The 20,313-nt window shown below is 38.4% G+C and overlaps 1 protein-coding gene across 1 annotated transcript in view; it reads right to left on the reverse strand.

The window, feature by feature from the left end:
* Positions 1-3,327: 3,327 nt before the first annotated feature.
* Positions 3,328-20,313, reverse strand: part of LOC135217033 (5-phosphohydroxy-L-lysine phospho-lyase-like) — an 84,161-nt gene continuing 67,175 nt past the window's right edge. The window contains exons 2-12 of the mRNA XM_064252624.1: positions 11,654-11,772; positions 11,299-11,404; positions 10,599-10,727; positions 9,901-9,994; positions 8,925-9,133; positions 8,438-8,614; positions 6,859-7,052; positions 6,392-6,491; positions 5,888-6,035; positions 4,399-4,550; positions 3,328-3,984 (exon numbers count right to left, since the gene is read on the reverse strand). Coding sequence (XP_064108694.1) covers positions 4,437-4,550; positions 5,888-6,035; positions 6,392-6,491; positions 6,859-7,052; positions 8,438-8,614; positions 8,925-9,133; positions 9,901-9,994; positions 10,599-10,727; positions 11,299-11,404; positions 11,654-11,772 — 1,390 coding nt within the window. The 3' untranslated portion in view covers positions 3,328-3,984; positions 4,399-4,436. The remainder of the gene's footprint in view (positions 3,985-4,398; positions 4,551-5,887; positions 6,036-6,391; positions 6,492-6,858; positions 7,053-8,437; positions 8,615-8,924; positions 9,134-9,900; positions 9,995-10,598; positions 10,728-11,298; positions 11,405-11,653; positions 11,773-20,313) is intronic.

Consider the following 20,313-nt stretch of genomic DNA (forward strand, 5'->3'; position numbering starts at 1 on the left):
GAAAGCAAGGTTGGACGTCTACCTGAAACTAACGTCGATATTGTAATGTTCTATGTACGTCAACTTCACAGCTCGTTTCTTCTTTGTTTTCCTACAAATTAATCTATTTTAGTTTGGTAACTTTTTGATAGTAGCCATCTGTAATATATATATGTAATTAATGTAACATCACAAATTTACCATTCAGACATACACTTAGACTTATAAAACTGTTGACTATGGGCGATTTATATTTTAAGCAATATAGAATAACATTTAATAACTTATCAAACACATGGAAATAAATAGGAATTCTACCTATTCAAGATAATGTTTTTTAGATGTAATAAGGAATTCCTCTCAAATATTTACATTATTTGTTACACCGTTATTGTAAGACTGCTATTCAGAAGAAATAAATATCTTCGACGTCTTGGCTATCCTCCGTCAAGGGAACGTTCTGTCCCTCGTCAATGGGGTAGCTTCATGGAGAGTCTGTGTCGCTGTCATCAGTCAGAATCTCGTCCAACTCCGACTCCTGTAGGTGGAAGTTGACTTTTTCCTTGTCCTGAATGTCTGCAGGAGTGGCTGTAGGAGTCTTTTCCGGGCCGAAAGAAGGTCCTGCAAGATGTGACGTTGATGGTCCCTTCCTTGGTCGTTTTAGGAGGTTCGGCATCTTGAAGGGCGTTGTGGAGTGCTTGAAGGAAACTGCTGGTCTTGGGAGACGGAAACAACAGCTGACCTGAGGGCGCCGACCTGACCTTTTATACCACGCTACAGCGTTGCCATGTCGTACAGGGCTGTAAATGTGTTAATCGGTTTCGCCGTAGGCTACAGCGCAATTAGGAGGTCCGTGGAAAGAAAACAACGACGGCGAACGATGCTGGTGACCCTAGCGCTTACCCTGCAGCAGTCACCGTGGCTCCCACGTGCAGTGCTTGGAGCTACGTCAGGTGACATTTGGCGTGACCACCCACGACTTGTTTTGAACATTTCAAAACTGGAATGGGCTACGGCGACCTGGTGGGCGGAGCTTAGCGATTTTACGTATGTTTTAAGTTACATTTACGGTTTACTGGCGTAAACTGCTGCCAACTACCAATTTCCGCTCATGCGTGGGCGTGCGTGCGTTGATACGTGAATGTGTGACCTTAGCATTAGTCCTGGCTGTTTGACCTCTTTATGCCCTAAGGTCAGCTTAACACCTGAGAGAAGAACTGGCAACGCTGGAAAATATTTTTGCCAAGTTTAAGAAAAAACGTGTTTTTCTGTTGTTAAAAGCCAGAAAACCTGAGGGCTTTCAATAATCGGCAAAAATTAATTAGAAATCAAGTACATTTTCGTTGTATAACTTATGCTGCCTTCAAATCCCTTACAACATGAGTGGGAATATATGATTTGGCATCTCCGGTCACCGCCGATGCCCTGCCCTTTTCGCCATCAAGGAACCGATAGGGTATAGCTAGCCTTCAGTCAAATCCCAAAACAACTGGAACACTTCTACACAGACCAATATTTTGATGGAGGGCTTGAAGGCTAATTGGCCTACAAAATTATGAGACCATTAAAATCAGAGCACCTGTGTTCCATGGTTGGTATTATGTTGGCGTGCCACCTCGTTGGTCGCAGGTTCGATTCTTGGGCGTTCCATTGAGGAGTGAGATGTGTATTTCTGGTGATAGAAGTTCACTCTCAACGTGGTTCAGAAGTCGCGTAAAGCCGTTGGTCCAGTTGCTGAATAACCACTGGTTCCACGCAGTGTAAAAACACCACACGAACAAACATTAAAAACGGATGTTCGAATAGGAAATGTATATTTTAAAATTCATTTCTCTCTGACTAACAGCTAGATAGTAACTTAGTCTTGCTGGTAGCTTTACAGATTAAATAAAGAAATCCTTGTCCACGTTACTGCTATAGAGAAGAGGAGGAAGTAAGGAAGGATCTAATACCATGATTAAAATGTTTTGGCTGGTGATAGGGGTTCACTCAACATGGTTCAGAAGTCACGTAAAGCTGCTGGTCCTGTTGCTGAATAACCACTGGTTCCATCCAATGTAAAAATACCATACACACAAACACACAAAATGATTTGGGACATTAAATTAATTTTTTTCCTTTAACAGGATACTATCATTTAGTTTTTGTAACCCATCTGATGAAAATTAAGGTGTATGTAAATGTCATGTTTGTAGATTAGGAAACAAATTGTTTTAAAGACCTTGAGGTATAGTAGATATTCAGGGGCCTATTTTTTGTATTCTACCTATCTTACCAGTTCTACAAATATGCATGCTTTTGGTAGTGTAGATGTGTCACTGGTAAAGGACACATCTAGACCTGTAAGTTTTTTGAAGACCATTTTCTATATACCAGTTTCCCCCGTTGCTGAATAACCACTGGTTCCATGCAACTAGAAACACCATACAAACAAATGTACCAGTTTCTTAGCAGACTTTGTCATTTCCACTTTTTCCTCTTAAAGCAGTTCTTCATATTTTTCTGTTGACAGTCTTTACTTCTCTACTACATATTCACCTAATGCCGTCCACCTACATTGTTTATTTTTGTTATTGTTTGTAACATTTAATCACAAAATAAGTATGGACTGGCACCGCATCTTGTAAATAGAGAGTGATTCCTTTGGTCTGCAAAATGGTGCATCAGAGGAATTGGTAGCTTTGCCTGATATCAGGTCATAACCTTCTTCTGTTATCACCAAATTCACTCATATAATCAGAACTCAAAGAACAGTACAGCATTCAAAACTTAATCAAATCAAATTTATTGATATTGCATCTGCAAAAATTCCCCAAAATGAGAGCTCTTGGTTATAAGTGCTGTCTGATTTTGTACTAAAAGTGAGAATAGCTATAATATGACTGACAATAATTCTTGGTTTTGAAGCATGTTATTGTTTACAGTACGTATAGTATAGCCTTTTATTTCTCAAATGCTTTTCACAACTGTATGCCTTATTCATTTGACTCCATAAGGGATAGGGCCATCAGTGCATCTCATGGTACACTGAAGGCATTACAGGTTCTTTCCAGCATACCTTTGGCCTCTAGCTGCAACCCTTTTTATTAATTTTACTGTACCTCCATGTTATCTTTCCACCATCTTGCTATCCACCCTCTCCTAACAATCGTTTCATAGTGCATCAGCACCTTTCAAATCTACCTACTACTAGTACTCCCAATTTTCCTTCCAGCACTGAATGACCTCATAGGTCCCAGTGCCCGGCCTTTGGCTTAAACTCTATGTATTCCATTCCATTCCTATTCATTTGAGTGTACATCTGAAGACTACGTAAACATTCTAATATGTAGGATCAAATTAATAAACTTGTTTGTTTTAACTTTTAATGAAATTTAAAAATATAGATATATTCATATAATTGTTGCGAAAATATGTCACTGCATGCTTGAAATATTGATTACATATATACACTAACTAAAAATACAATTTCAGTCAACATATTGAAGGCATATACTCATTCATGAAAACAGGTGTAACCCTTAGGGTACAATCATACATTTTGATATGAAACCATATCAGTTTGCTGAATCTATTAAATTTAGCTCCTTCATAACACACAAACCCTTCCCTTAATGATATCAGGTGCTTTTGAAAAAATAACAGCATACTACTATTTACAAGTTTAAAATGACTGATAGCAAAACATGTTGAACTACACAGCAAATAGCATTTTACATTCTCCCAAGATTCGCTTGTCATGATCTCTTACATAACAAAATACGTATACATAAATAATAATTGCTGTGTTTACTTATTACCAATGAAAATGTGTGACAGCCAATGAAGTCCTTCGAGTGAACAATTTTTCTCTGTTTTCGTGCTTCTTTTCTTTGCTGCACCAGAAACATTGTGAAGATGCTTAAAGGAAGCATCTTCAAAAGCAGTGGATGGTGGTTATGTCACACAAGAGAAATAATTTTCCTAAGTGCAAAATGCTGTGCTCCTTTGCTTTTAGAAGTTGAACTGAAAAGTAAAGATGGGCACTGAACAGTGAGAATGTACATACAGTGCTGATGTATAAAACTTAAAACTTACAAGTAAATAACTTATGCCAAGTTCTTGATACACAGTAAGAAACTTTTTATGGTATTAATTTAAGGAAAGAGAATATGCAATTACATTGTAAGATTTGACACATTATATATTAAAATTCAAGAGGTACACATGAAAAAATTACATTGCCTAGTATTTGGCTTACACTATTATCTAATTCTTTTCTTGATGTGAATTAATCAAAAGTATAATGGCAATTTATTCAGTCAGTGGCCCCCATACTCATTCTAATTCTTTTATGTAATACCCTGTATTTAGCAAAAGAACAACTGATGAAAGCACAAATTCAATTGTAAAAGCAATATGTACAAGACTGTTAGTTACCTTTCAAATCAATCTGTAGATTAAATGATAGTAGACTATCATACTATACCATTCACAGCGGTCTGAGTTGGGCAGCCATTTATCTTGCTGGAACGACCACGTCCATTTGTTATAGTAAATTTTCCAGATATTTCAGACCCAGATAAACAATTCTGAAAGAGGAAAAAATTATATAAAAATGATGCATGACATTTCCCAAGAGTTTGCAGTTCATCATTGTTCTAACTTACACTGTTCTCTTGCTATCCTCTATGCTTGCCAACAAGCATAGATGTTGTGGCTGGATGGTGGTAATTCTTAGAGCTCTGCCTTTAAATTGCAACCTTATCGTAATTATAGGTCAGCATCTTTCATGGGAGCTTTGCTACCTTTATTCTCCTCTAATTACTGCCGTGTATTAAACTTGAGGCCTGTGTAACGTTTATAATTGTCTTGTAGTTTCTTGTGAAAAAAAACTAGTATTAAGATGGCTTTGTCTGTATTTTTTTTCTTTTTCTGTCCACCCTTAGAGATCTTGATCGTCCACCCTCCAATCATCAAACATACTAAATTGTAGCCCTCTAGCCTCAGTAGTTTTATTTTATTTAAGGTTAAAGTTTGCCATGATCATGCATCTGGCAATGCTACAAGACAGGCCACCATCAGGCTGTGGCTCATACAACTTTATATGCTGTACAGAAAATTCGATTGAGTTGAAGAAACTGCAGCATATTTTTTACTTGTTGTTTGTTGTTATTACTTTCCTTTGTATTTTCAGTCTTTACTCAGTTGTTTTACATAGATATTTGCAATGCCTTTTTTTGTATAATAGGCAACAAATAATGTTAAAATTTTCATGCATGAAGAAATTATTGTGTTTTGAATAAGTTATCAATGTGACTCTCAGTTCTGTAAATCATTTTAAATTTCTTTAGCACAGCACAGTTATGGTTATCTTTAAAAGCAAGGATTAGGCTTCAAGCTAAAGAGTTATATCTGAAAAAAAACTATACGTACATATATGTATTATTGTAATATTAGCTTAGAATAGTTCCTCGTTGGGTAAGTTGGTTACGTGCTCAACTACCAATCACAGGTCCAGGTTTGGTTTCCCACAGAATCAGAGGATTTAATTTCTTGATCTTGTGTGGATCCCACAATAAGCTGTAGGTCCCGTTGCTAAGTAACCAATTGGTTCTAAGCCACATAAAAATATCTAACCCTTCGGGCCAGCCCTAGGAGAGCTGTTAATCAGCTCACTTGTCTGGTAAAAGTAAGATACACTTAGATTAACTTAACTTGGAATAGAAAAATTGGCTGTCATTGGGTTTTCTATCACTTTTAACTCCTCAAAAGTTGAGCCCCATACATAGTCTAGAGTTGTGAAGATGTGGTCTCACCAAATTACTTTGTGACGAAATAAAAAGATAAGTAGAAAAAAATTATTTCGTTATTCAGATAAACAAAGTGAAATATGGGTCTGATGAAACCAGGAATTGAAGTGAAATACCTCTGCTTGTTCCATTTCAGTTAAAACCTCATCCAGTTTCTGCACCAGTTCATTAGCATCTTGTATGCTGAAGACAATTGGAGACTTGAACTTGAGAACATTGAGGTAAGGCCCATCATTGCTCAACAGAATGTGCTTTTCCTTCAACCTGTGAAAAAGGAACAATTAAGCATCAACGCAGAGAATCATCTTACTTGTGTCTGATAATACTAATTATTAAAATAGGATATATCATATGTTGATTAAGTGTCTGAAACAGTAAGATGGAGCAAATTAAACTTATCACATTTTTATGTCCCTGGCAATTATGCTTGGAGACAATAGGAAAAACTTATCAGCCTTCAACTTGTGAATATTCATATTATATTGGGTTTGCTGAATACTGATAAATAATACTGCGCTGCATTAAAGAAACTGCTTATCTATTGGACCACCGATGAGAATTATGAAATCCATATTATAAATGCTCATCAGAGTTGCTATGAATAGTAATAAGATGCTCACTTTTTGTTAACATAGGCAGCTTCTGCAGTAGCAGGTTCACGTGTCTCTCGATTCTTCACCAAGTCAATACCAAGGAACATCCCTTTCCCTCTCACGTCACCTGTTTAAAATACAAATGAAAATGAGACCCTGCTTACTGTGACAAAATACCATCTTAATTAATTATCGGTTTGTATAATTTTCACATTACACAATACTGTAGTGTACTTTGATATACGTATCCTAAGAAAATTGTGCAGAAATGCCAGTATACTATCATAATTTCAAAACACTAGTACATACTGATTTATATTTGAATTCAGAGCATTTTTCAAAGCATGAAAAAGAGGATTGTTGCCATATTCATCCAGGCTCTCTAATAAGAAAATCCTTTTCAATGGTTCATGCTGGGAGATTAGGTTGATTGTATTCATGCAAGATATTGGAACTGGTTAATAAGACTAGAAAAATGTTGACACTGAAATTACCTATGATTTCATGTTTGTCTTTAAGCTTGTTAAATTCTTGTAGAAGATATTTTCCAACTTCAGTTGCATGTTCCATAAGATTTTCATTCTCGATGACATCAAAAACTGCATTAGCTATAGCAATGGAAACTGGATTGCCTCCAAATGTGTTGAAGTATTCCATTCCAGTTGCACCAAAGCTTTCAGCAATTTCCCTGAAAAGAAATTTCATGAATTAAAAAATCATGTAACTTAAAATGACTTGAGCTGTCGCACAGCACAAAAAGTAGTGGGACTGAGTTGCTGACACCGTTATTGCTTTTAATTTACTGTTGATTATGTTATGTATGCAGTAGTAACTTATTTGCCAAAATACTCTTGTAAGATACAATGCCATCTAATGTGAGCCTTCTTATTTTCAGCTTCTAATTCCTGAGAAAATCATTTGCTTAGCAATTGATAACAGATATAAAGATTGTGCAAAAGAATGCAGTACTAATTGTGAGTGTAAATGTCATTTCCACTTCAATCTGTAGAACATTATTATTATTATTATTATTATTATTATTATTATTATTATTATTATTATTATTATTATTATTATTATTATTAAGAAGATGAACCCTATTTTTATGGAACAATCCCACAGGGGCCAGTAACTTGAAATTCAAGCCTCTAAAGAATAATATGGTGTTTATTAGAAAGACCTAAGAGAAGGTAAAGGGAAATAGTACATAAATGATAATAACAAATGACTGTATGAGGATAGTTCTTGTAATGTGAAAAGTGAAATTTTTGTCAGATCATTCTTTTGAGGTTATGCTAGAGGTTGCAGAGAGGCTAAAGGACAATTCTTAGTCGCACTCATGAACGTTTAATTATATAAAAAACTAGAGAGGCACTCACAAGTTTGTAAGTTTAGAATATATTACAAAATTACACATTCCAGACAGTATTTTTAGAATAATCTGTCGACAGTAAGCTAGTTTTAAACAGCAAATATTAAAATTTCTGTGAAGTACACAAGTAAATTTTTTTTAATGTGGCAAGGGATGGTAATCATTTCTGTATTTTTTGGGGAAAACCATTTGATCTATTTCAAATTGTTTACTTTTGTATATCTGCTAATTTGCATGATCTGCTACTATAGCATTTTAGAAGGCCTTGTAGGGAATTAATGCTGTCAGTGCTCAGTGCAATTTGCGTGGTGCACTGTAGACATTAGTTAATTTAGGTTGCAGCATCCCTTCAGCCCCTAGCTGCAACCCCTTTCAGTCCTTTTACTGTACCTCCATCATATTATATTTCTTCCACTTCACTTTCCACCCTGTTCTAACAATTATTTTATGGTGCTAACAATTGTCTCATTTTGCATTACAATTTTTTCCACCTGTTTCACCTTTCAAACCTTTTTTACTCTCAGTTTCTCTTTCAGCACTAGGTAACCTCATAGGTCCCAGTGCTTGGCCTTTGGCTTATATTCTATATTCCAGTTCCATTACTGGGAAATACCTCTTAAAAAAATGACCAAGCTGGCCCCAATATTTGATGTATATTGTCATCTTGTTATGAAAAAGGCCACAAAGAGAATAAGTCTCACCTGGTTGTTATGACAGCCGATACAGGATGCCCATTTCCCATGGGTTTCCCTAGGGTAACTATATCAGGGACTATGTCATCCCCTTGGCACTGGAATGCCCACATGTGTGATCCAACACGGCCAAATCCAACTTGTACTTCATCTGCTACACAAACCCCTCCTGCTGCTCTGACATGCCTGTCACACAAGTACAACCAGTATGTGAGGCTTCAGTTTTTTCATCTATATACTATGTATTAAATAAATATAAAATAGAGTTAATATTGTATTGCATTTGAAAGATCATTAAGTATACTGAAAAATTATTTTTGGATTTTGAAAACTACAACTGGTACCATAGTAAAAATGAGATACCATGGCTTGGTTGTAAGTATATAACAGGAAAGTGGGAAAATTCCATTTAAGACTTCCTTGATAATGTCCATGCAGAATTTACTCTTGTATGCAAAAAGGCTACCTGTGAATCATGCTCTCAGACAATACTTACGCATACACCTGTCTCAAGTAACCTGGGGGATAGATGATCTGACCTCCGCAACTCTGCATAGATTCAGCGAAGAATGCACAGACACCGCCACTTTTTTCTGTGGCTTTGTCACACAGTGCTTTGACTTCGTTGGCATACTTTGTTGATAATTCCTCGACAGTGTAATCTTTGTCTGTGTATTTTCCTCGATATGTATCAGCAACTGGGGCCTAGAATTTAAGATGAAATTTATGTTACATTAAGTCAAGCTAAGTATATTTGTAATGAATATCAAATACTGAACTGAAAAAAAAAGAGTAATGTAACCAGTCACAGTAGCCGATTTAAGTGGAGGCACCTGGTCACATGGCCGCACATGGAGAGAATAATGTGAAAATCTCAGAGCTATAATTAAATTTTGATAATGTGTACCCACTGCACACAAGTAAAATATTGATAGAAACCCAGAAAATCTATTAATTTTTGTTTGTTTGGTATGCATGTATTTATTCCTTGTATTTAACAAAGCAACTCACCTGCTACTTCTTTATGAGCTACAGCTGTTGGAAACAATGTAACAATCTTCATAATTATAATCTCGCTCTCTCTCTTTACATATAATATAGTATATGTATATATATGATTTAAATTATGTCTGTATATATATATGTGTGTGCATACATACATAAATAATGATATATATGTACTACTACCATATGTATGTACATGTTACATTATATATATATATATATATATATATATATATATATATATATACATATATTTTTTATTTATTTATTTATTTATGATAATCTTAATTGCCCCCATGAAAGATTTCTGGATCTGCCACTGACGAGGCGCTGTAATGCTAAAAAGATAATGAGAAGAAAAATACAATAAAATATATACCAGTACTGTCAGGTAGAATAACAGTGAAGGTATCACAGTTTTATTGAAAGAATGAAGAAATTCTTACAAGAAACAAAGGAAAACATACCACGTGCACCCAGTCACGTTGTCCTTCTCCTCCTGGATGGTTGAATTTGTAAGGTGAGATGTCTATCAGGGAAACAACGTGGCCATGATATGCACTGTGGAGGAGGTGATGTCAGTTATACATTTTGGTACTATATCTTAAAATAATCGACTAAACCTTGGACTACAGTATATGCCTTCCTAGTGAGGTTTATGCACTGTAAGTGGATCACGAAACTTTCAGTGTACATATTCATGTTTACTTAGGAAGTAATAAGGTTTTATTTCTTAAAGTTACCCCAAAAAACCTATGAACAAAGATGTATCTTAAGAAAAGCTTAATTGCAGAACAATTGGGATTTTGTTCTCTTCGTTTACATCAGCTTTCTAGAAAATGAAGATATAAAATGTGACGGGTTTGGTTAGATACCAAGAGTAGCACAATGATGGAACATGTTACATTTTATTATTTTTGACTGTGATTTATCTTAACCATAAGAGCAGGAAAGTACAGTTCATAATGAAGGGTAAATAGTGTACATACATTTTACAAAATAGCTTTGTATGCATGTGCAAAAATATTTCAACATAACATGACAGTCTAAAACTTATTTAACATTCCTGTTTATAAGCAAATATCATATGTGTGGGCTAATTGAAAAAAGAGAATATGCTTTATGTACTTTATACTTACTAGTTTGTACAATATGGAAAACTTACTGATCTAAAGTTATGATGTCCTTGTGTCCAGTGTAAGTCCTTGCTAATCGGATCGCCAGGTCATTTGCTTCACTTCCAGAGTTTACGAAGAAGCACACACTCAGTTTCTTTGGGAATGTGGCAGTCAGTCTGTTGGAGAGATGTTGAAGTAACTTCATTTTCTTAGGTTTGATGACAGTTCAGGTATTCATGAATGAACGCTCTATCTTATAAAATGGATACTGCATAGTTTATTGTTATTGTTTGACATTTACAATGACCATAAGCACACCCTCTTACTCAGAAGATAATAATTAAGTTTGAATATTGTGGATGAATTATTGGGCATGCAATAAATGCATCAGAAAAATTGACAAAGGGGAAAGCAATGGATACTAGCTATTAACAAAATGTCACTAAAACTCGTGCTTAAGTTGAAAATGATACTGCTAGTGGATTCTGATGAAATTACCTGTTTAGTAGACAAACAAAAGACTAATATAAATTAAAACAACTGCATTTTCAAATATCCATCCTGGCTAAGCTACATTTAGCCAATGAAAAGATGACAGACTTGGAAAATTCAAACTACGTACAGAAGCTAATATGTACTGAGAAATGATACTTTTGACAATGAAGTCAAACTGTTCCTGTTATTCATGCTACTTCCCTTAGGCTTAGCTTATGCATAAAAAATGTTGTTTGAGTAAAAATATTTTACCTGTCTGCATAAAGGACCAAGTTGTCATGCAAGAAGCGGCTGTTTGTGTTCAAGATGGCCATTTGCTTACATGCTGCTGCTACTACGTGTGGATGACAGTGTCCCACTGAAAAGGAATTTGATAAAAAGTTAATTTAGAGAATTAGAAAAATGTGTAGAATCTTGGTGAATAAACCTACATTCATGTATACAGTATAAAAGTAAATATAACTGAAAATGCCTATCATATGATCCAAGCGTTGTGAGCTAAATTTACTTCAATTGCTAAACCTTGAAGGGCACAAAAGTGACTTTGCTTCAGAAGACTTTCCAGTTTATACAGAGATTGCTTTTTGCCACTGTATAACAGACTTACCGTGGCACACGTTATTGATGCAGTCCAGATACCTGACCCCTTCTTCGTCGTACATGTAAGATCCTGATGCCCTCAAGATCTTCAGAGGATCGCTCCGGAAGAACAGCTTGCATGATGGGCTGCAATAGGAAAATGAGAATAATTATTATGGTTATTATTATTTTGTTAAAAATGACTGCTGCTTCAGCACTATTAATCTTATAAAGAGTCTTCTCTATCTTTCTGATGACGGCTTTCTCGTTGTTGCTTAGACTGGCGAGCAACGCACCAAAGGGCATGGTAAAATTCGGTTGAGTCATTTGATTTATTATTGCTTATACAATTCTCTCTCTCTCTCTCTCTCTCTCTCTCTCTCTCTCTCTCTCTCTCTCTCTCTCTCTCTCTCTCTCTCTAACGCGACGTTTCCTCCTGATCGACAGGACATTATCAAGCGATAACTGCTGAGGGACTGAATTCCAGTGGTTGTTGTTGTTTAAGATTAAGCTGGCTTTATGCCAGCACGGGCTCTTGCTCACAGAGCAGCCCGTAGGAAATTTCCAGTGGCGAGTCCTTCTCCTTTTATCGTGGTGTTGCGAGCTCTTCAGTACGGTCAGAGCACTTCTCCGGCAGGTCGAGTTTTTATTGGTTCCCGGGAAGGTGACTCATACGGCGGGCGTTGACGAGTCTTGCAGACCTTCTCAGGTAGGGGTATCACCGGGAGCCTCTTGATTGGCTTCTACCTGCGTGACGTCACCCCTGGTATTATTCTCATGTTGTCCTGGTGCTTCGTTCCATGCCCGCTGGTACTTTCGTTAGGGGGGAGGGGTGTGGTCCTCCTCACACACGTCGGTATCAGGAACGCTTCTTGGGTGGTATTGAGGGGAGGCTTTTCCTCGAGGATGAGCAGCGCTTCTAGGAGACGCAGACGTCGTGGGTCAGGTGCTCTCCCGGTGATCTTAATATTCCTGACGATGTCGTCTCTCGTGATGTTTCTGCGGTGTACTGCAAGGGCGTGCTGCCTAATGGCGCCCTCCTGGGCGTGGCAGGAAATCCTTTTTGACAGGCGCATCGTCGTCATGCCGATGTAAATCCCAGGGCATCCTTGGGCGGGGCATACGTATCGGTAGACGACGTTGGACTGCTTCAGGGGGTCTCCTGCCGGTGGGGAGGGGTTGTTCTTCATCAGGAGGTCTTTCGTACGCCGATTCTTGTAGTAAATAATGAGGGACACTCTCTTTCCTTCCTCCATGGGGCGGACATGTTCCTCATATTTTCTTCATGGCTGCTTCTTCTTCCTTGTATTGGTGGTGCATGAAGGCTTTATAATAAAAGTTTGATATCCTCCGGGGGAAAGGGCGGCAAAGTTTCCTTCTCTCTTCTCTGTCATGTACCACTTGTCAAGGGCGGCTCGAGTTTCTCGGTTTACGAGTTTGTTCGAGTACCCATTGTTAATTAGCATCTGGGATGCTCAGTCGAGTTCGAGGTGTGTGTCCTGCCACGTCGAACAGTGCAAGAGGGCCCTCCTGATGAAGGCCCTGATGGTGGTGGTCTTGAACCGTGCAGGACACTTGCTATCACCATTCAGACAAAGTCCGGGGTTCGTAGCTTTGGTGTAAACTGTAGTCGCCAACTTCTGATTCGTCTTCGTGACAAGGACGTCGAGGAAGGGGAGCCGATCGTTGCTGCTGTACCCGACAGTGAAGTTGAGTGCGCTGTGCTGCAGGAACTGCTGCCGAAGGGCTTCTACCTCATCCTCGCAGTCGGCTTGCACGAAGATGTCATCGATGTAGCGTCCGTATGTGCGGGGACATCTGTGTTGCGAGAAGACCCTTTCTTCCACTTCTCCCATGTAGAAGTTAGCGAAGAGGACTCCTAAGGGGGACCCCATCACTACGCCGTCCTTTTGGCGGTACATCTGTCCTCGGTGGGTGGTGAAAGGGGCTCTCTTTGTACAGATATCCAGCAGGGTTCTTAAGGAGTCTTCTGGGATGTTAGGGGGTCTCATATCGGGATTCCTATATACCCGCTCCATGATGATCCCTATTGTCTCGTCGACTGGGACGTTGGTGAATAGGGACTCAACGTCTAAGGACGCCATGGTTCCCGCACCGGGGGAGTCGCGGATCTTCTCCAAAAATTCCACCGATGAGGTGAGGCAGTACCTGGAGGGGATATAGGGGGTCAGAATTTTATTAAGGCATTTGGCTAGAGCGTAAGTCGGGGCGGGCGTTTGGCTGATGATCGGGCGTAGGGGGTTGCCTTCCTTGTGGGTCTTCACGTTCCCGTATAGGTAGCCGTATATTATTACGACTCAGAAGATGAACGCTATTCAGAAGGAGCCAGCCTACAGAGTGATTTAACAGAAATTATTATTATTATTATTTGCCGAAGAGCAGCACCAATATGCAGTGAACGTGCCTCGCTGTCGAACTTCTGCTTCAAAGGCTTTTTATTCTTCACAACATTGGACTATGGAATAATCTCCCTGAGGATGTGCAATAAGAACCTCAACAAAAGTTCAAGTTAAGATGCAGTGCTTTATTACCTAAAATGATTCGTGGTGCAGTGTAATGATTTATTTATATTTTTACCTATTTATTTATTAATAATTTTTTTCTAATATCAGATCTCACTCTGTGTTTCCTACTATCTTCATAATTTCTTTCAAATGAGCAACATATTCTTTGGAAGTTTGAATTTCAAGTCAATGGCCTTGTAGGCGTCTTCCATATTAATAGGGTTCATCTTCTGGATGATAATAATAATAATACGTAATGATATTATTATTATTATTATTTTTTTGCTCTATCACAGTCCTCCAATTCGACTGGGTGGTATTTATAGTGTGGGGTTCCGGGTTGCATCCTGCCTCCTTAGGAGTCCATCACTTTTCTTACTATGTGCGCCGTTTCTAGGATCACACTCTTCTGCATGAGGCCCGGAGCTACTTCAGCCTCTAGTTTTTCTAGATTCCTTTTCAGGGATCTTGGGATCGTGCCTAGTGCTCCTATGATTATGGGTACGATTTCCACTGGCATATCCCATATCCTTCTTATTTCTATTTTCAGATCTTGATACTTATCCATTTTTTCCCTCTCTTCCTCTTCAACTCTGGTGTCCCATGGTATTGCGACATCAATGAGTGATACTGTCTTCTTGACTTTGTCAATCAACGTCACGTCTGGTCTGTTTGCACGTATCACCCTATCCGTCCTGATACCATAGTCCCAGAGGATCTTTGCGTGATCGTTTTCTATCACTCCCTCAGGTTGGTGCTCGTACCACTTATTACTGCAAGGTAGCTGATGTTTCTTGCACAGGCTCCAGTGGAGGGCTTTTGCCACTGAATCATGCCTCTTTTTGTACTGGTTCTGTGCAAGTGCCGGGCATTCGCTTGCTATGTGGTTTATGGTTTCATTTTTCGTATTGCACTTCCTACATATGGGAGAGATGTTATTTCCATCTATCGTTCTTTGAACATATCTGGTTCTTAGGGCCTGATCTTGTGCTGCTGTTATCATTCCTTCAGTTTCCTTCTTTAGCTCTCCCCTCTGTAGCCATTCCCATATGTCATCGCTGGCTAGTTCTTTAGTCTGTCTCATGTATTGTCCGTGCATTGGTTAGTTGTGCCAGTCCTGTGTTCTGTCTGTCATTCTCCTGTCTCTGTATATTTCTGGGTCTTCGTCTACTTTTATTAGTCCTTCTTCCCATGCACTCTTTAGCCATTCGTCTTCACTGGTTTTCAGATATTGCCCCAGTGCTCTGTTCTCGATGTTGACGCAGTCCTCTATACTTAGTAGTCCTCTCCCTCTTTCCTTTCGTGTTATTATAGTCTGTCCGTATTTGCTCTTGGGTGTAGTGCTTTGTGTATTGTCATATGTTTCCTGGTTTTCTGATCTATGCTGCGGAGTTCTGCCTTCGTCCATTCCACTATTCCTGCGCTGTATCTGATTACTGGCACTGCCCATATGTTTATGGCTTTTATCATATTTCCGGCGTTGAGTTTTGACTTGAGTATCGTGTCCTTCAGTTTCCTTCTTTAGCTCTCCCCTCTGTAGCCATTCCCATATGTCATCGCTGGCTAGTTCTTTAGTCTGTCTCATGTATTGTCCGTGCATTGGTTAGTTGTGCCAGTCCTCTGTTCTGTCTGTCATTCTCCTGTCTCTGTATATTTCTGGGTCTTCGTCTACTTTTATTAGTCCTTCTTCCCATGCACTCTTTAGCCATTTGTCTTCACTGGTTTTCAGATATTGCCCCAGTGCTCTGTTCTCGGTGTTGACGCAGTCCTCTATACTTAGTAGTCCTCTCCCTCTTTCCTTTCGTGTTATTATAGTCTGTCCGTATTTGCTCTTGGGTGTAGTGCTTTGTGTATTGTCATATGTTTCCTGGTTTTCTGATCTATGCTGCGGAGTTCTGCCTTCGTCCATTCCACTATTCCTGCGCTGTATCTGATTACTGGCACTGCCCATATGTTTATGGCTTTTATCATATTTCCGGTGTTGAGTTTTGACTTGAGTATCGTGTCCTTCATCTCTTGGTGTTTTATATCCCCTCCTTCCATTATTCCCAGGTATTTGTATCCTGTCTCATCTATGTGTTTGATGTTGCTCCCATCTGGTAGCTTTATCCCTTCAGTTCTCGTTACTTTGCCTTTTTGTATGTTGACTAAGGCGCATTTTTCTATTCCAAACTCCATCCTGATGTCCCCAGATACAATCCTTACAGTCTGGATTAGGGTATCTATTTCCTTGATGCTCTTACCATACAGCTTGATGTCGTCCATGAACATCAGATGGTTGATTCTGTTGCCTCTTTTCTTGAGTTGGTACCCGGCATCCATCTTCTGTAGTACTTTTGTCATGGGAATCATGGCTACTACGAAGAGTAGTGGGGACAGTGAGTCGCCCTGGAAGATCCCTCTCCTGATATTAACCTCTGCTAGTCTTATTCCAGAGCTTGTAAGTATTGTATTCCAGTTGCGCATTGTATTTTTGAGGAAGCTGATGGTGTTTTCCTCTGCCCCATATATTTTCAGGCATTCTATTAGCCATGTGTGTGGTATCATGTCGAAGGCTTTCTTATAGTCTATCCATGCCATGCTTAGGTTGGTTTTCCTTCTCCTATGAGGAGCTGGTCTTTTGTGCCCCTACACTTCCTTCTGCAGCCTTTCTGTTGGTGGGGGATGGTGTTTGTCTCTTCTAGGTAATTGTATAGCCTTTCACTGATCATACCTGTTAGTAACTTCCACATTATTGGTAGGCAGGTGATAGGCCTGTAGTTACTGGCTATATTTCCCTTACTCTTGTCTTTTTGTACTAAGGATGTTCTTCCTGTGGTCATCCATTTGGGTGCATGGTGATTTGAGATACAATGCTGGAGTTGTTCTGCTATTCTTGGGTGTAGGGCCTTGAAGTTTTTGAGCCAGTATCCATGGACTTCATCGGGACCTGGGGCTTTCCAGTTTGGCATTTTCTTTAGTTGGTGTCTGACTGTGTCTGTCGTGATCTCTGTGAATCTTTGTTTTATTCTCCCTGTTTCTTCTTCCTTGACTTCCTGGAGCCATGTTGCTTGTTTGTTGTGTGATACCGGATTACTCCATATGTTTTCCCAGAGTCTCTTACTTGGTTCGGCTTCAGGAATTTCTGGGTGGTTGTCTTCCCCTCTTAGTTGGCTGTATAGTCTTTTCTGGTTGGTTCCGAATAGTTTGTTCTGTTGGTATCCCTTATTCCTGTTCATGTACCGTTGGATCTTATGTGCTTTGGCCTTAAGCCTCTGTTTTACATCTTCTATTGTGTTGTTTAGTCCCCTCTCTTGTACTTTGTATTTCTCGTTGAGTTCCTCCCTTGTTTTCTTGCTTCTTAGCCTTTTTTCTGCCATCTCTTTCAGTTTACTCAAGTCAGATCTCATCACCATGGTTTGCTTTTCCAGGCGCCTTTTCCAAGGAGGTTGCTGTTTTGGTTTCTCTAATCTTGCTCCTGCATATACCAAGTTATTTGTTTCTGTGATACTGGTGGTGGGGTGTATTATGCCCATTATTTCATTGACCTCACTTGTTTTCTCCCTTAATTTCTTGGTGTTGTAGGCTTTCATGGAGGGGATCTTTGTTCTCTCTGTATCTGGCTCCATCCATTGTCTAATCTTTTCTACCCATTCCGTCCTCTCTGTTACTTCGTCGGTGTTTCTTCGTGTGTCGTTGTTTGATACCTCATCCTCCCTGTCGTCTTCTGTGGCATCGTCTCTCAGTTCGTCTTCGTGTAATTCGTTGTCGTGTGACATTTCCCTTTCCAGTTCTTCTCTTTCTGTTGGGGAGAGCCAGTTGTTTTTCTTTATGTTCCTTACTTGGTCTGCCAGCCTCTGCTCTGTTTGGGGGGTGTTGGTTATTTCTCATTCCAGATGTTGACCATCTTCTTCTATATCCTCTCTCCGTCGGGTTGCTTCTGATGTAGCATCTCCATATTTCCTTATTTTCTTCTCTTGTCCATTTCTTCCTTTTTGCTTCTGTAGCTCCAATCTCAGGCTGTTGATTACTTTCGTTGTGGTGATCAGTACCTGACCGTCTTCCCCTTCAATTGGGTTGAATACCTGGTTGCCGGACGAAGCTCCTCTGTTGCCAGAGGTTCCATTTACGTCGTTGTCGTTTATTCCTTCATTTCTTTTCATCATTGCTGAGTTTTGCTATTTACCCCATAGCTGGACCCTACCCCATCAGGGATAGGTACTCATTTACAGCTGAGTAGACTGAAGAAATTATGGTAAAGATCCTTTCCCAAGGAATCAACGCCGAGGAGAGCGGTCACCCATCCAACGACTGACCAGCCCCAATGTTGCTTAACTTGACTTAAGTCCATTGAGGACCTAACCCACTCCTCCACGGCGCCACATATTATTATTATTATTATTAACCAAACAAAAACTTCTTTCAGTTTTCTTCTAAAGATTGAAAAAGAAACCCACAAATTCACTTTGTAACTTGTTTACTTCTAAGTATTTACATTTAGTTTTACTCCACACTCCGAGTGTGGAGTAAAACTAAATGTAAATACTTAGAAGTAAACAAGTTACAAAGTGAATTTGTGGGTTTCTTTTCAATTATTATTATTATTATTATTATTATTATTATTATTATTATTATTATTATTATTATTATTATTGTGATGACTCAAAATTCTTGTCTCGTTACTTTGAGTAAGTGTTTTCCTTCTTGACTTGAATCCCAGCAATAGGGAAAAACTTAAAATAAATTAATTTGTCCTGTATCACAAAATCTCAAGACTTGAAAACTGTGTATTACGTTTGTGTTTTTTCTTTATTTCTGCAATTTACTGTTGCTTCAAGACAAGGTTAAATATTTTGCTTTCCATGAGTGCTTAAGACAGAATATGTATAAATTCAAAATTTACATGTGCTACACAAAGCTGAGATTGCTGTGTGTGTGTCCGTCTGCACATTTTCTGTCCATTATCAAGATCTTAAAAACTACTGAGACTAGAGGGCTGCAAATTGGTATGTTGATCATCCACCCTCCAATCATCAATGATATTAAATTGCAGCCCTCTAGCCTCAGTAGTTTTTATTTTATTTAAGGTTAAAGTAAACCTTGATTGTGTGTCTGGAAACACAGGCCACCACCAGGCTGTAGCTGATAGTTCTATGGGCTGTGACTGATAGTTTCATACAACATTGTGCATTACAGAAAACTTGATCAATCCAAAGACACTTCGACTCATTTTTATATATATATATTTTCCTTTTATGTAGTGGGTGAAATTAAAAATGAAAATTTTACCGTTGTATAGTACAACAGTCAGAATTTACGATCATTGATGTTTATATCTGTGGTGTATTATATTGAATGCAAGAAAATAACCAAAATTAATATTATATTGAATATTCACATAAAAATGAAGGATTTCTTCAATAAATATTGTTGATGATAAGAATGATTACCGAGTTCTCCAACTCCATATACAGTGTTGCAAGGTTGCTAGCCATACACTATCATAATTTGGCTGAAACCCTCTGCAATCACCTAAGTACCAGGTACATAAATCACGGCTTTATTGAGCAGACATGTAATGAGGTTCAGTGCAATGTGCGATGACCATTAGGCTACGTCTTGTGTGAGAATTTAATTCAGATATAATTTAGCCAGTAGAGCGAGTGTCCTAACCACTACAGGCGTCGTCGTTTAGAGAGAGAGGGAGAGAGCTAACTGCTTATGAAGTGCAGTTTGGGGTTAGTAACCATAAGCGTCGGAAAAAAAAATTACCTTTGCATCACTCTTTTTGGCAAGATCATGCGAGCATGTTATGCTATTCTAAGCGTTATGTGTCAAACTCCACCGGGAAAAACATTCCTTTTCGTGCTAGTCTCTCTCTCTCTCTCTCTCTCTCTCTCTCTCTCTCTCTCTCTATATATATATATATATATATATATATATATATGTATATATATATATATATATATATATATATATATATATATATATATATATATATATATATATTATATGTATATATATATATATATATATATATATATATATATATATATATATATATATTAAATGCGTATGTACATTGGCATATTGGCATATATTATATATATTATATAAAATTCGTCTCTATGAGGAGAAAATCTGCTGTTATCTGTGTTTTCACACTTGAAAGTCAAAGTTAAGG

The sequence above is a fragment of the Macrobrachium nipponense genome, chromosome 7 (assembly GCF_015104395.2).
Source record: "Macrobrachium nipponense isolate FS-2020 chromosome 7, ASM1510439v2, whole genome shotgun sequence".
NCBI classification, from domain to species: Eukaryota; Metazoa; Arthropoda; class Malacostraca; order Decapoda; family Palaemonidae; genus Macrobrachium; species Macrobrachium nipponense.